Source organism: Schistocerca americana, chromosome 1, assembly GCF_021461395.2.
Source record: "Schistocerca americana isolate TAMUIC-IGC-003095 chromosome 1, iqSchAmer2.1, whole genome shotgun sequence".
Taxonomy (NCBI): Eukaryota; Metazoa; Arthropoda; class Insecta; order Orthoptera; family Acrididae; genus Schistocerca; species Schistocerca americana.
In genome coordinates this window covers 315,530,871-315,545,712 of record NC_060119.1, presented here as the reverse complement: position 1 = coordinate 315,545,712, position 14,842 = coordinate 315,530,871, and the positions used below count along the sequence as shown (strand labels likewise).

The 14,842-nt window shown below is 45.0% G+C and overlaps 1 protein-coding gene across 1 annotated transcript in view; it reads right to left on the bottom strand.

The window, feature by feature from the left end:
- Positions 1-5,161: 5,161 nt before the first annotated feature.
- Positions 5,162-14,842, bottom strand: part of LOC124546153 (vasopressin V2 receptor-like) — a 219,386-nt gene continuing 209,705 nt past the window's right edge. Inside the window, exons 7-8 of the mRNA XM_047125019.1 lie at positions 10,370-10,596; positions 5,162-5,448 (exon numbers count right to left, since the gene is read on the bottom strand). Coding sequence (XP_046980975.1) covers positions 5,162-5,448; positions 10,370-10,596 — 514 coding nt within the window. The remainder of the gene's footprint in view (positions 5,449-10,369; positions 10,597-14,842) is intronic.

Genomic DNA, 14,842 nt, shown 5'->3' with positions numbered 1-14,842 from the left:
TTACCTCTCTTCTTTTGATGTTGACGGATATAATACCTCGCCAACACATCGGCCATTTTGTTGTGCGTTTTCTCTCAGAGCACAAGATGAAACATTAATCCCAACATTATTCTATTTTACTCCATTTTCTCGGGCGCTCGACCTTTGTTTTTCGTAGTGTGGCTGCATCAGTCGAATGAATGAACACTCCATGTAGTATGGTTAGTGATGTGTGCACGATTTCCTGTTTTTGTGCTGCTGTGTGGCGTGTGTTTTTAGCTTACCACTTAACCTTTCCTTTCAAAATTTTCTTTCCAATAAATAAATAATAAAAAGGTTTTAATATCGTTTCAATAAAATTGTAGACCGAAGTAATATTGTAACTTCAGAAGAAAAGAAAATGAAAAAAAAAAACGAAAAACAAGAAGTTCACTGCTTACACAATAAACTATATAATAAGCTCCAACAGAATATTCTTATTTGCTAATCTACGTCAGTCGTAAACTTCCATCACGTATTTAGAGAATACGTCTCCAGACTAAATCCTGTCTTGAGCCAACCACTCAGTTTTAAGAGCCAAATGAGTGATGACAGGTGTGTGTTACCCTTCACCACACATTTACGTATCTCCCCGCCTGCTTATGTGGCGTATTTTTTATAGCAACAGTGGGACCTGACATGTGACGACACAGCTTCTTATATCATGAATCATGCCAGAATGCAGAAGCATTCTGTGGATCGCCAAAATTGACCCTTCGCAATAGTTTTCCGGAAATTTCACCTTATTGGTCCACATGCATGTTGAAGTAGATGGTATAACGTACGACATTTTCAAAAGTAAATGAAAATTAATTTTCTTACGAATAGTGAGGTTGTCCACAAACCCACAGTATTAGATATATTTTTTAAAAGCAACAGCTTTGGTAGACAGCCTTGATGTTATGCTTCTGGTTGCTTATGGAAGAGGGGACAGGGCAATTGCATCTTCTTGTGGAAAATTAGCGTTTATGGTTACTGCAGGTAGTGTTAATACACTGCATTTTTAATCCTTTAGATACAATTTGCCTAGCTCTTAGATCTCAATTTCATTGGCTATCACGTGAATTTAGATGCTCAAGGAATAATGTAAGACTAGGGAAGAAATATAATGGGTACAATGCAGCCAATATTGTGCAAATGGAATGATGTGGCTCATGTATGTTTTTCTTTATGCCAGAATCATGTTAGCAACATGTATGCCAGTTTTTGTTTTTCTTAGGTACTATAACCCTTTCAGCGTATACGGGTGTCGTATTGGAACGATACGTGCATCTTTTTTTATAGTGCATGTGTACATAGTTTTATCTGATGGATGTTAATGCCCGAACATACACGGCCGGTCAGGTAGACAAATGTCTGTAAAATGAAGACTCCACACCTTCAAAGTAGTTAGCTCGCTCTCTGTACTGTAATCAAGCTGAACATGTATGATACGCTGTAGGCAGATGGATTACATCGACTACACCACAAAGATTATCCACCTTGAGAGGATGTTTGTCCAGCAGTGGAACGCATTACTGCAAGCTATTATGGATGGCCTGATCCACATTGGTTCCTGGGTAGTCATTCGAGAACATAACATCCCGTACTGACTTCCATGAATTACTGGTGGAGGAACACCATTTGTGGCAATTGTCATCCATGGAGGGCATGGACAGTTTTAGAGGATTCGTTGTATCTTTCTCCCTGCTTCACGTGTCATCATTATCGCAGTGGTTCACGATGTTTCGTGTATCTCGAAGATCTCCTGTGGTCAGAAGTGTATGTTTGCGGAATGACGACTGTGTGTGATTGCAATATTAGCGGCGTGGGTGTCATTGGAAAAGTGTCACTTAATAAACTGAAATATTAAGGACCCGACTGTTGTTCATCCAATGACTTATGAGACTGAAAGCATTTTTCACCTTTCTGAAATTTTTTTATTATTTAATTTGATTTCTTTTTCGCGTAGAGAGAGTCATATAATACATTAATTAATTCGAAGATGTTCCACATATGGGGTTTGCGATAAAGCTAAGTTGCAAGGGAATACCCCCAGTTCAGCGCGAAATCCAAACTGGGTGAGTTGATTCACAGGTCGAAAGAAGACGAGGAGTTCACCAGATGGTATAGTACCATATTTACTGAAGAACTGTCTTGTTCAGAGCAACCCTTGGAGTGATGAGTGCTTAAGTATATTTACATTTATAATAACACTTTTGAAATCAAAAATCTTTATGTCTGCTACTCCTGCAGTTACTGATTAACGATCCTTTTGGGGAAAGTACTGTCCATTATTACTGACGAGTAGTAACATAAAATTTCGTTTACCATTCACACAAAAGAACTGTGACTTGAGGTCACATTTATTTTAGTAGAAATTTTTGTCCGTCCTTTTTTCACAGCGTAGTATTTCCTCCCAAGCGTCTGTTGTGTGATCATTAACGTCAAGCATTTGCAAAAATACAGAGGTGAAACATATGACCTCAGACTTTAGAGGGTTCCTTTTTTGGTGGTCCGGAGTAGCCTTGCTATTGCATCAAAGTCTGTGTGCTGAATCAGTAATGAAAATAGAGCCTTGCTTTTCACGATACTAGCAAGTGAACTAAGCAGAGCTCTTGTCACGACTCTTTGCATCTGGCAGAAGCACTCCTCTATGTTTACTGCACTAATCAACATTCGCGTCCACAAAGTCTTCAGCATATAACAGTCAGGCAGAAGAACCGGATTCGATCCCCGGTATGCCAGGGATTTTTCCCTGGCGACGAGGACTGGAAAGGGGAGCACTCACTCTCTAAATGCCAATATATATACCTAAATGAGGAGTAAGGGCTCCAAAGATTGGTAGTTTACAGAACAGACCTCATCGCCCTGTGTACAGCCCACGATGTTGTCATTCCCAGAGGATGACACGACAGGTGGCCTGCGCCGCATAGTCTTGAGACTGTGATCGCAGAGTACTAGTGTTCTGGTCGAGATACACAGCTGAGCGCTCCCGGCTTTGGATGCCGGGTCACGACCAGGCAATATATTCAGCCTCCTGAGAACACGCGATGGACATATGAGTTGTGATAGTAAAAGTCGCGTGAGTGCAGTGATGACCTTGACTAGCGCAATCATGCCGCCCAGTGGCGCCTTACGCAGTGGATACCTCAATTCCAATCCCAAAGAAAGCACGTGTTGACAGATGTGAAAATTACCGAACTATCAGTTTAATAAGCCACGGCTGCAAAATACTAACACGAATTCTTTACAGACGAATGGAAAAACTAGTAGATGCCGAGCTCGGGGAAGATCAGTTTGGATTGCGTAGAAATGTTGGAACGCGTGAGACAAGACTGACCCTAGGACTTATCTTAGAAAATAGCTTAAGGAAAGGCAAACCTACGTTTCTAGCATTTATAGACTTAGAGAAATGTTTTGACAATGTTGACTGGAATATTCTCTTTCAAATTCTGAAGGTGGCAGGAGTAAAATATAGGGAGAGAAAGGCTATTTACAATTCGTACAGAAAGAAGATGGCAGTTATAAGAGTCGAGGGACATGAAAGGGAAGCAGTGGTTGGGAAGGGAGTGAGACAGGTTTGTAGCCTCTCCCCGATGCTATTCAATCTGTATATTGAGCAAGCAGTGAAGGAAACGAAAGAAAAGTTCGGAGTAGGTATTAAAATCCATGGAGAAGAAATAAAAACTTTGAAGTTCGCCGATGACATTGTAATTCTGTCAGAGACAGCAAAGGACTTGGAAGAGCAGTTGAACGAAATGGATAGTGTCTTAAAAGAAGGATATAAGATGAACATAAAAAAAAGCAAAACGAGGATAATGGAATGTAGTAGAATTAAGTCGGGTGATGCAGAGGGAATTAGATTAGGAAATGAGACACTTAAAGTAGTAAAGGAGTTTTGCTATTTGGGGAGAAAAATAACTGATGATGGTCGAAGTAGAGAGGATATAAAATGTAGACTGGCAATGGCAAAGAAAGCGTTTCTGAAGAAGAGAAATTTGTTAACATCGACTACAGATTTAAGTGTCAGGAAGTCTTTTCTGAAAGTATTTGTATGGAGTGTAGCCATGTATAGAAGTGAAACGTGGGCGATAAATAGTTTACACAAGAAGAGAACAGAAGCTTTCGAAAAGTGGTGCTACAGAAGAATGCTGAAGATTAGATGGGTAGATCACATAAGTAATGATGAGGTATTGAATAGGATTAGGGAGAAGAGAAGTTTGTGGCAGAACTTGACTAGAAGAAGGGATCGGTTGGTGGGACATGTTTTGAGGCATCAAAGGATAACCAATTTAGTACTGGAGGACAGCGTGGAGGGAAAAAATCGTAGAGGGAGACCAAGAGATGAATACACTAAGCAGATTCAGAAAGATGTAGGTTGCAGTAGGTACTGGGAAATGAAGAGGCTTGCACGGGACAGAGTAGCATTGAGAGCTGCATCAAAACAGTCTCAGGACTGAAGACCACAACAACAAACAACACCTCAGACGTTGGTCGGAAGGCCATTGTCCTCTGAGAGTGCAGCACTGAGGAGCGTAGTTCTAGTTTTTCAGCCATTGATTTGATTGGTGTATCGTCTCCAGAGTGAGATCTTGGACCCACATCGCTTTTCCAGCAACAAATAGGGTATGAAAGCAGTTGGATATCTTTCAGAACCAAACAGACATTGCTGACAAATCCGTTTTCACACTTGCTTTTGCTGACCATTGCAAAACTGCCACACCTGCCACGCAAAATAGTTTCTCACAGTTGATTTCTCACGTAAAATGTCTCACTCTTTCTTTCGATATGCTCGTGGCGATGTTTCAGACGTGATCGTCCAGTAGCACAGAGTTCATTTTCTGGAAGACACTTCCACTGTTGTTAGACGCTGTGTTTTGGATCAACAGCGGGCGCACTGAAGTCGCTACCGTGAGAAGGAGCGCGTTAGCGCGTTCCGAGCTCCGACAACGCGTTCCTCTCTCAGCGAGAGCCTCTCACTTCGCAGCCGCAGCCCGCCGGCGGCCCGCGGGTCCCTGCAACGGCCCCAGACGGCGGCGGCGCCGGCGGTCCACGGCGTGGCGGGGCACCACCTGGACCGGTGTCCTCCGGCCGCCACCGCCGCCGCCAGGGGCCGACGCCGTTGTCCGTCGTCGCGGCGGCGCCGCGCGGCCGGGCGGCGTCACAGGCAGCAGTTGGAGGCGGCGCGGCGCGGGCCCGGGTCGCGGCCGGCCGCCGAGGCGTCGGCGAGCAGCGCGGTGCGCCAGCTGCGCCGCTGCGGGCCCGCCGCCTGCGGCTGGTGGTGCGCCTGCATCGAGGTGGCGCTGTACTCCGGCGACTCGAGCGTCGCGTCGCACGCCAGCCAGCACCGCATCAGCCGCCGCAGCTGCGTGTCGAACGCCAGGAAGATGAACGGGTTGGCCGCGCTGTTCAGGCTCGACAGCAGCGTCAGGATCGTGAATGCGGGCCCTGCCGAGACGACAGACGTAGTCAGCGTTACACTCGTGAGCCGTGTATCGACCCGTGCTACACCTTGTATTTAGATTGCATTGGGTTTCCTTTTCTTACCCTTGTAATGGTACTTGAATTACGCAACCATTACGGCACCTCACCTGAACTTCTCGATACCAGCAATATTCTACTGTGTTTCCGTAAAGTAGTTGACATATTTCTGAGACAGCATTCAGATTTGATTTCATTAATGTAGAGGTACTTTCAAACATCGATATGTTTATATTGCAATGATATTATTCTTATGTGTATTCCTTCTTTTGTCACTATGATCTTTGACGTACTTGTAACTCTGATTTTTTTGGGCGCGCAAGCAGTTAGTTAGAGAGTCGGACCTTGACAAAGTCAAGTCTTGGGCGTCATGTTGAAAAGACGTATATTGTAGCCAGCTTATAAAATATGAACCTTAACAGTGAGGAAGATGTTTTCAAGTATGTTTTGTATTGTGAAGTGATGTTTTGTGTGTTACGTGATATTGCAAGAAAAGCAATAAAAAGGAAGTGTAACTTAAATTCGGAGTGCTGATTACTTTTTTACATCACCATTGTGCTAACTTTCTAAGGTTTAATCTTCAAGAATGGTATGTGAAACACGTCTATAAAACTTTTGAATATAGTAGAATAAAACCTAGGCCTCTTTGCATCCGAGCTTGGAATCATTACCACCTAGATTTTCGACGATTGAACCATGATTTTACAACGAGACCAGCGTGTTAAACACGAAAAGATGAGTGCCTAGTTTATTCATTATTACATGAAATGACTTTATTAACTGTGCTCTAATGACACCTGCCACATAATAACTTTGTTGTTGCCGAAAATGCAGTATTTAGCAGCGTGAGCAACACCATAATCGTTATTAAATTTTGACTTTTGTTATGGCAGGTTTGTTAGACCCTGACATGTTTGTGTGATATGTTGTCTGTCATTAAGTGGCTGCTTGGTTGTCTTTTCCCTCTGCTATCGATATCTGCGTTTGCTTCCGGGAAACTGCTATAGAGGAAGTGAGGTCTTTGACCGGTTGTAACCTTGCGTGGTGGCGCGGAAGTAGGGAGGTTGTGCGCTGAGGGAGTCTGGTGGAGACGGGAGATTGTGGCTCGCAGGCACGGACCAGGCGTGGTCGGTTGTACCGAGTCGCCACGTGATATATGTCGGTTGTGTGTAATGAGCGGGTGTAGTTGACGGAAGAGCTGTCCGTGGGTTGGTTGTATACAGAATCGCCCCACGAGTAGTTGCTGTTCATTTCACCTCGGTGGGACTTGAACAAGCTTCTTTAAGTGCTCCGTTTCAACACTGGAGTTTAAAAAGAAGACACCTAACATGAAGGAGCGCTCACTACCCGTCAACGTTGCAGAGAAGACGTGAACTCCGGCAACAGAGCGTGTTGTCGCGTGACCGTGGCGTGTTGGGTATACTGGCGACGCGTACGCGGTCGGATGTGTGGATCCTTGCCATCGGAAGTCGTGTACTGCCTGTTGGAGCATACTTGCAAGTTAAGTTAGTGAAACGTTTAATCAATAAGTTATAAGCTTGCGTAACCAGTGTCTCTTCTGCCTTGTGACCTCCGGCGATCGGGTTTCCTGTACCCGGCACTGGTGTAATTGAAGACAGTGATCTTTCCTCCTCTTCTCGTTACTGCCCGATGGGAGGTGTACTTTTGGCAGTTTAATTGTTTCGCTGCTCTGTCGTGTGTTATGAGTAAATTCATGCTCCTTATTGGTTGATCATGTGGTCGCTCATTCAGGGCTGTCTGGTGTAATGTTTCCTTGAACGAGGTCAGCTCTAATTCTGTCAGCAAGTTAAGCCATTTTATTACAAGTTTTCGCTGGCTAAGAGTCGGCACAGCGACCAGCCTGAGAGTGGCAATTGTGTTTACGGGCGTATTTAAATGGGTCAGTATTCCATCCCTCAGTGGGTGATTTCTGGCCGCCTTACACGGGTCCGTCATATCTGTTATGTTCTAATGATATTCCAGGACACTTTTGTTTAAAAACTTTTTTAAATTCCTCCATTCCTTTATTGCCATTAATCGCGTGTTTGATGAGACCTTTGATTTTTTTAATGACGGTGTTGGTAGCTTCACTACCTCACCGTACTTTATTAACAAAGTCCTGTATTTGCTTTAGTAGCCTGTTTACTAATGTTCTTAAATTTTTTTAAACTGTTGTGTTGCTATAAAGTACTTGATTGCCTTATTGGCGTGATTTGAAAGGCTGTTATTGCCGTACTGTTAGCTTCTGTGTTTTTTTTTTTTTTAAAGAAATTTTAAACTGTTGTATTGCTATAAATGACTGGATTGCCGTTTTTAAAAGAAATTTTTAAACTGTTGCATTGCTGTAAATGACTTAATTGCCGTTAGCGGCGTGTTTTGAAAGGTTGTTGATTGCCGTACTGGTACTTCTATTTTTTTTAAAGGAATTTTTTTAAAAATTGTTGTATTGCTATAAATGATTGCCGTTAGCGGCGTGTTTAAAAGGTTGTTTATTGCCGTACTGTTAGTTTCTGTAGGATATGAATAAAACATTTGTGTGTGGAAATATAAACTCGACAGTAAACTATTAGAAATTTGGCCCCGTTTCCCAACTTGTGGTGTGGTTTGTAGTAACCGTAACCAATGTGTGTGTGTGTGTGTGTGTGTGTGTGTCAGCTCAACTCATATCCCTGGAATTCGTGAATGTTTTGAGTAGGCGGTGCTCTGTAGCTCGCGCGAAACTGAGAAATTTGTTTTTGATGAGTAAAGTGTCGAAATCAACTGCCTAGTTGGGTTGGGTTGGGTTGTTTGGGGAAGGAGACCACACAGTGAGGTCATCGGTCTCATCGGATTAGGGAAGGACAGGGAAGGAAGTCGGCTGTGCCCTTTGAAATGAACTATCCCGACATTTGCCTGGAGCGATTTAGGGAAAACACGGAAAACCTAAATCAGGATGGCCGGCCGCGGGATTAAAACGTCGTCCTCCCGAATGCGAGTCCAGTGTCTAACCAATGCGCCACCTCGCTCGATAACTGCCTAGAATTTATTTTAGATTTATTATGTCAGACTTGTTCAGGACACATGTCCGTCCTCAGGGGAACAATTGAGGTATCGTTGTCATCTTAGAAGTCCTTACACCTTCGGTACATGCATCGTTTACAACAACAAACAGGGGTTCTCCAAAGTTACAAAGTGTGACTATACATGAATTTATTTTTACCACAAAATATCGAATCAAAACACCTTCATTTGTCTAAATTTTCAGTTGTTATTTTATTTGAGCTACACTATGTGATCAAAAGTATACGGATACCCCCCAAAACATATGTTTTTCATATTAACTGCATTGTGCTGTCACCCACTGCCAGGTACTCCAGATCAGTGACCTCAGTAGTTATTAGACATCGTGAGAGAGCAGAATGGAGCGCTCCGCGGAACTCACGGCCTTCGAACGTGGTCTGGTGATTGGGTGTCACTTGCGTCATACGTCTGTAAGCGAGATTTCCACACTCCAAGCGTCCCTAGGTCCACTGTTTCCGATGTGATAGTGCAGTGGAAAGGTGAAGGGACACGTACAACACAAAAGAGTACAGGCCGACCTCGTCTGTTGACTGCAGAGACCGCCGACAGTTGAAGAAGCTCGTAATGTGTAATAGGCATACATCCATCCAGAACATCACACAGGAATCCTAAACTTCATCAGGATGCACTGCAACTACTATGACAGTTACGCGGGAGGTGAGAAAACTTGGATTTCATGGTCGAGCCACACATGACGCCGGTAAATGCCAAACGACGCCTCACTTTGTGTAAGTAGCGAAAACATTAGACGACTGAACAATGGAAAAACGTTGTGTGGAGTGACGAATCACAGTACACAATGTGGGGATCGGATGACAGCGTATGGGTATGGCGAATTCCCGGCAAACGTCATCTGCCAGCGTGTATAGTGCCAACAGTAAAATTCGGAGCCGGTGGTGTTATGGTGTGGTCGTGTTTTTCATGGAGGGGGCTTGCACCCCTTGTTATTTTTTGTGACACTATCATACCACATGCCTACATTGATGTTTGAAGCACCTTCTTGCTTTCCACTGTTGAAGAGCAATTCGGGGATGGTGATTGCATCTTTCAACACAATCGAGGACCCGTTCATAATGCACGGCCTGTGGCGGAGCGGTTACACGACAATAACATCCCTTTAATGGACTGGCCTGCACAGAATCCTGACCTGAATCCTATAGAACACCTCTGGGATGTTTTGGAACGCCGACTTCGTGCCAGGCCTCACCGACCGACAGCGACGCCTCTCTTCAGTGCAGCACTCCGTGAAGAATGGGCTGCCATTTCCCAAGTAACCTTCCAGCACCTGATTGAACTTATGCCTGCGAGTGTGGAAGCTATCATCAAGGCCATGGGTTGGTCAACACCATTACCGATGGAGGGCGCCACGAACTTGTAAGTCATTTTCAGTCAAGTGTCCTGATACTTTTGATCGCATACTGTACCTGTCTCAGCGCTACATTACGTGTTTTTCAGGCCCCCTGATCGACGTGTAGGAAGAATCCCACCTAGCTTTCAGAGTGGGGGCCAGCATGCATTGACTGTTACCTGTAGATTTCTTCTTTCTGGTGTATGACAGAGGGTACTTTGTCTTCCGGTGCCACTTCACCCTTCTCCTAGACCAGTGAGGATCAGCAAGTGATGATCGAAGGGTTTTATGTGTTAAGAAGAAATCGGCAGATACCAGTCACTGAATTCCGGCCCCTGTTTTGAAAGGACCAAAGGTGAGATTCTTCCTACACGTCGGTCACAGGGCCTGAAGAATATATAATGTAACGCCAAGTTTGTGTATATAGTCACAATAATGCTGACCCCATATGGCGTCTTGCATTGACAGCTAGCGACTCACCAGTGAGAAAGGGCGAGTTGGCGTGCCAGGAGGCGAGCAGCTGTGCGCCGCAGAAGGGTGCGGAGCAGGCGGCGTACAGCGAGACGACGGCGACGCTCTGGCGCACCGAGTTGACCTTGGCGCGCGAGATGCGCGGGTGGGCCGCGTGCCGCCACAGCGAGCGGCAGATGCGCGCGTACGTCACCACCAGCACGGCCAGCGGCGCCAGGAACGACGACACGCTGTACCTGCACGCACCACACACCCTCTTCACAGCCAGTCTCGTAGAGATGGTTAGGGCCAGCTGCTGGTGGCAGTCGTTCAGGTAACACACCCACTTGTGGTCGACTTACCAGATACACTGCTGGCCATCACAACTGCAAACCCAGAAAGATGGTTAGATGGTTTACATTAAATGTCGGTGTGTACGAGGGGCGTTTGAAAAGTCCGTGCAAAGTCTGAGAGATGGCACCACCGTTGCGTATCGATGTCATGTTTAGTTAGTAGCATCTTTGGAAAGAACGCACACAAAGTTTCAGCCATATTGGCCTATTTCTTTGTGTTTGGCATTTGTGTGAATCAAGGAAGTCGAGTGATTGTCAAGAAATGGACGAAAAAGAATTTCGTGTGGTGATTAAACATTACTTTATGAAAGGCAAAACGCCTCAGGAGACTAAAGATAAGCTTTATAAACATTACGGGGTATCTGCACCTTGAATTAGAACAGTTTATAAGTGCTTTCAAAATTTTCGGTGTGGCCATGTGGTGTCACCGCCAGACACCACACTTCGTAGGTGGTAGCCTTTAAATCGGCCGTGGTCCGTTAGTATACGTCGGACCCGCGAGTCGCCACTATCAGTGATTGCAGACCGAGCGCCGCCACACGGCAGGTCTAGTCTAGAGAGACTCCCTAGCACTCGCCCCAGTTGGACAGCCGACTTTGCTAGCGATGGTTCACTGTCTACATACGCTCTCGTTTGCCGAGACGACAGTTTAGCATAGCCTTCAGCTACGTCATTTGCTACGACCTAGCAAAGCACCATATTCAGTTACTATGAATATATTCTGAACAGATAATATTGTGAATCATGTAGCGTCAAAAGCGACGTTCATAATTAATGGATTAAAGTTAAGTATCAAACTAATTATGTCCGCTTTCTGAATTCTCATTCCTTGTCATCTTCCAGACCTCACGTCAGTATAGTTCTTCCCTCCTCACGCCAGCCTGCGTGAGCTAAAACGCGTGCATTTCGGCCTCCAGTTGTAAGATGGTGTTGGCTCTTCTGCCAACCCAACAGGCCGTATGGGCACAAGTGATGCTGAATGTTCTGGACGCCCCGTGGAGGTTACGACAACAGAACTCGTTGATAAAATCGATGATATGGTGACGGATGACAGAAGAGTTAAGGTGCGTGAGTTTGCTAGCGCTGTGGGCATCTCGAATGAACGGGTACATAATATTTAGCATAAACATCTGGACGTGAGAAACCTATCCGCAAGACGGGTTCCGTGATTGCTTACGCTTGAGCAAAAACGGAATCGTGTGAAGTGTTGCAAGGATGGCTTGCAGCTGTTCAGGAAGAATCTGCAAGACTTTAAGCGTCGTCACTGTGTATGACACATGGATACATTACTATACTCCTGAGACCAAAGAACAATCTAAACAATGTGTTACCAAGGGAGAATCTGCACAAAAACAGGCGAAGACCATTCCGTCGGCCGGAAATGTTATGGCGGCTGTCTTTTGGGATTCGCAAGGGATAATCCTAATCGACTATCTGGAAAACGGTAAAACTATTACAGATGCATGTTATTCATCGTTTTTGAACCGTTTGAAAACCGAGCTGCAAGAAAAAACGCCGGCGATTGGACTGCAAAAATGTCCTTTTCCATCACGACAATGCACCAGCACGGACCTCAGCAGTTGTGGTCGCAAAACTTAATGGAAATAGGACTCCAACTCTTTTCACATCCCCCCTATTCTCCTTACTTGGCTCCCTCAGACTACTATTTGTTCCCCAATTTGAAGAAATGGCTGGCGGGACAAAGATTTTATTGAAACAAGGAGGTGATTGCAGCAACTAATAGCTATGTTGCAGACTTGGACAATTCCTGTTATTCAGAAGGGATCAACAAATTACAGCAGCGTTGGACGAAGTGTATAAGTCTAAAAGGAGATTATGTCCAAAAATAAAAAATGTATACCCCAAACACGTAAGTAATTTTTATTTTTGCACGGACTTTTCAAACGCTCCTCGTACTCTGCTCTTTGATATGAAGATGATTAGCATTACACTGTAACCACAGAAAGTAGTTATGAGTAATACCACCTACATTTTCCGTATACGGCAAGACCACACAGCAGAGGTTGCAGAGAGAGAGAGAGAGAGAGAGAGAGAGAGAGAGAGGGAGGCGTGGCGTCGGCCGTGGTGGCCGAGTGGTTCTACGCGCTACAGTCTGGAACCGCGCGACTGCTACGGTCGCAGGTTCGAATCCTGCCTCGGGCATGGATGTTTGAGATGTCCTTAGGTTAGTTAGGTTTAAGTAGTTCTAAGTTCTAGGGGACTGATGACCTTAGAAGTTAAGCCCCATAGTGCTCAGAGCCATTTGAACCATTTGAAGAGAGGCGTAGCAAGCACCCACTCACAACAATAAGCCCTGGAGCGGTACCAAGTCGTCTTTGCAGATAAGCCACAGTTCATTGTACAGCAAGATAACGGTACAGGGTGCCGTTTGGGTACATAACACGATCGTTGTAGTCCGTGTAGCCGTTAATGTATTCAGCATCATTGTACACTGAGGTGACAAAAGTCATGAGATATCTCCCAGTATCGTGTCGGACCTCCTTTTGGGCGGTGTAGTGCAGTAACTCGATTTGGCATGGACTCAACAAGTCGTTGGAAGTCCCCTGCAGAAATATTGAGACACGCTGCCTCTGTAGCGGTCCACCATGCACGATTTCGTGCACGAAACTACCCCAAGATAGTATCATACAAATGATCGATGGGATTCATGCCGGGCGATCTGGGTGGCCAAATTATTCTCTCGAATGTCCAAAATGTTCTTCAAACCAATCTCGAACGATTGTAGCCCAGTGACATGGCGCATTGTCATCCATAACATGAATTCCCTGAATGGCTGGAAATGGTCTCATATTGTCGAACATTACCATTTCCAGCCTAAATCGCTTTAGTGGGATCATAGTCCATTCCATTTACACAAAGGCCAAATCAGTATCTATGGCGCCACCAGCAGCTTGCAAAGTGTCTTGTTGACACATGGCTTCGTCGGATCTGAGCCAGACTCGATCGCTACCATTAGCTTGTACCAACTGAAGTCGGGACTCTTCTCACCAGGCAACTGTTCCCCAGTCGTCTAGGGTCCAACTGATAGAGTCACGAGCACAGAAGACACGCTGCAGGCGATGTGGTGCTGTTAGCAAAAGGCACGCGCGACGGTCGGCTGTCATAGCCTATTAAAATCAAGTTTCACCACACTATTCTAACGAATACATTCGTCGTATGTTGCAGAGTGTCACTGCTCTTTGTCGCTGAATGAAAGCTGTCAGCCACTGCGTGGTCCGTGGTGAGAGGCAGTGCCTGAAATTTGGTATTCTCGGCACACTCTTGACACTGTGGTTCTCAGAATATTGTATTTCCTAACCACTTCCAAAACTGAATGTCTCATGAAGCTAGTTCCAGCTACCATTCCAAGTTCAAAGCATGTTAATTCCCATTGTGCAGCCATAATCACGTCGGAAATCTTTTCACATGAACCAAATGAGTGCAAACGAGACCTGCACCAATGCTGAGCCGTGGTCAGCTCGCCTTGATGCCTTTTTCTTTTGTGGCTTTTTGTCACCATCTTTTTTTTTTTGTCATCAGTCTACTGACTGGTTTGATGCGGCCCGCCACGAATTCCTTTCCTTTGCTAACCTCTTTATCTCAGAGTAGCACTTGCAACCTACGTCCTCAATTATTTGCTTGACGTATTCCAATCTCTGTCTTCCTCTACAGTTTTTGCCCTCTACAGCTCCGTCTAGTACCATGGAAGTCATTCCCTCATGTCTTAGCAGATGTCCTATCATCCTGTCCCTTCTCCTTATCAGTGTTTTCCACATATTCCTTTCCTCTACGATTCTGCATAGAACCTCCGCATTCCTTACCTTATCAGTCCACCTAATTTTCAACATTCGTGTATAGCACCACATCTCAAATGCTTCGATTCTCTTCTGTTCCGGTTTTCCCACAGTCCATGTTTCACTACCATACAATGCTGTACTCCAGACGTACATCCTCAGAAATTTCTTCCTCAAATGAAGGCCGGTATTTGATATTAGTAGACTTCTATTGACCAGAAATGCCTTTTTTTGCCATAGCGAGTCTGCTTTTGATGTCCTCCTTGCTCCGTCCGTCATTGGTTATTTTACTGCCTAGGTAGCAGAATTCCTTAACTTCATTGACTTCGTGACCATCAATCCTGATGTTAAGTTTC